General features: G+C 49.1%; 1 protein-coding gene across 1 annotated transcript in view; it reads right to left on the minus strand.

The window, feature by feature from the left end:
* Positions 1 to 742: 742 nt before the first annotated feature.
* Siglec15 (sialic acid binding Ig like lectin 15) overlaps positions 743 to 1,870 on the minus strand; it is a 13,660-nt gene continuing 12,532 nt past the window's right edge. Inside the window, exon 6 of the mRNA XM_021150161.1 lies at positions 743 to 869. Coding sequence (XP_021005820.1) covers positions 743 to 869 — 127 coding nt within the window. The remainder of the gene's footprint in view (positions 870 to 1,870) is intronic.

A 1,870-nucleotide genomic window follows, 5' to 3' on the forward strand; every position in this document is an offset into this window, starting at 1 on the left:
GAGCCACAGCTGCCTTAAACTACTGGGACCCAGAGCCCCTTCAGGTCTCCCAGGTTTTGACATACAGCTTTCAGATGCTTTGAGACTATGGGTCTTCAGTCTCCTTCTCTTGGTGGGTCCCGGATTAAGGAAGTGTGGGTCAGCTGATATGATTACAGGTGGGCAGAGGGCTGGAACCATCTGTGTGATCTCAGGAGGCAGGGGCTCCACACTTCTTGCTATAACATTTCCAGGGTTTGCTGTACCTTTGATCAGTTTGCACAGCTCCTGTCTCAGGCAGTTCTCTGGAGTGCCTTGTTCTCCACAGGGCTGAGCAGTGTCACACCTACCTAAGAATCCAGCAATCCAGAGGCCCACCTTTGAGCTAGAGTTGGAGTTTATGCAGGTCTTTTAGATCTTCTATTTCTTCAGCTGAGCCCCAGATAGGTGAAGGAAGTGTCCTGGTCCGCACTGGAAGTCCATGACAAAGCAGACTGGAGCCTGGACCTCCAGACATTATGGCTAGTTTCCTGTCTGCTTTACTACGTTGTTCTAAGGAAGAATAAAACAAGGGGAGTTTTTCCAGATGTTTCATGCTGAGGCTCATGTGGGCATACATATACCCCCAGATTGCTGGCTCCACTGTTGTTATAATACCGTGAGGCTCTGAACCTCTGTGAGCAGGGTCCTGGTCCCCTTGGATGTTGCCTGGCCAAGGAACCTGGGAATTACGAGCTACGCAGGTCTAGCCTTGTACTGTCCTTTATTTCTCATGGTGAATGACTAGATGGTGATGGCTGAGGAGTTCCTCACAGCAAACACGTGGCAGCTGGGGGACTGGGGGACTCATCTGGCTCAAATTTTCATAATTGGACTCCTGAGCCTGAGACCTGTAGACAGGAGAAAATCGACTTACCACCCAATATGTGGCGAGGTGACTTCCCAGGCTGTGCCCCAACAACAGGTCAAGAAAGATGCTATATGGGAGGCAGTGGAGCCAGAAGCAGCGAGGCTGGGGAATTGATTAACGTAAGACAGGGGGATGCTGCTGGTGATAGCGTCCTTGACCAGTTACCATCTCCTACAAAGTGACTTTGTCAGAGGTTTCAGACCCCAGCTCCATGTCCCCAATCTCCTCAGATCTGACTGCTTCCCAGACATCCCTACCTCCAGCCTCCCACCCACTGCGGGAGACAAAGCACACACCCTCCCCTACTCCATTCCCTCCTGGTCTCTGTGTCTAGGACTCAACTCTAACTCTGGATATCCTGCTTCCCTCCCTTCACCTCAGAGAGTCCCTTCCCCTGGTTGCTGCCAGAATAGAAGAAACAGCAGCCGCTTTCTGGGTCTATTTCTTGGGCCCTTCTGTTCAGATTCAACCTCTCATGTATGACCCCAAACCATTCTGATTTCTACCTCACCCAGAATTACCCCAACCTTGCCATCTTAACCCACATTTCCATGCTCCCCCCCATGTCTGTGTCCATTCCAAATCCCACCTGACCTTTCTACTTAAGGTTTTCTGTTGCAGGATATTTGATCACACGGTGAACCCTGAGAGACTGTGTTACTTACTGAAAAAAAACCTGTTTCTAGTTATAGCTCAACCCTGAGTACACACCTTTAATCCCAAACAATGAAGGTGAAGTTAGTTTGTAGAAGGAAGCATGCATGTTTGAAAGTTAAGTCTAATTGAGTGGCAGACAAAGTGATGAGTCGGAGAAAGATTTGACAGAATAGGATACACCCAACTCTCATGAGGAGAGAGAGGAAAGGGAAGCTACTTAAGGGAGCAGTGCAGAGAGAGAAGAAGAAGAAGAAGAAGAAGAAGAAGAAGAAGAAGAAGAAGAAGAAGAAGAAGAAGAAGAAGAGGAGGAGGAGGAGGAGGAGG

This window comes from Mus caroli, chromosome 18 (assembly GCF_900094665.2).
Source record: "Mus caroli chromosome 18, CAROLI_EIJ_v1.1, whole genome shotgun sequence".
NCBI classification, from domain to species: Eukaryota; Metazoa; Chordata; class Mammalia; order Rodentia; family Muridae; genus Mus; species Mus caroli.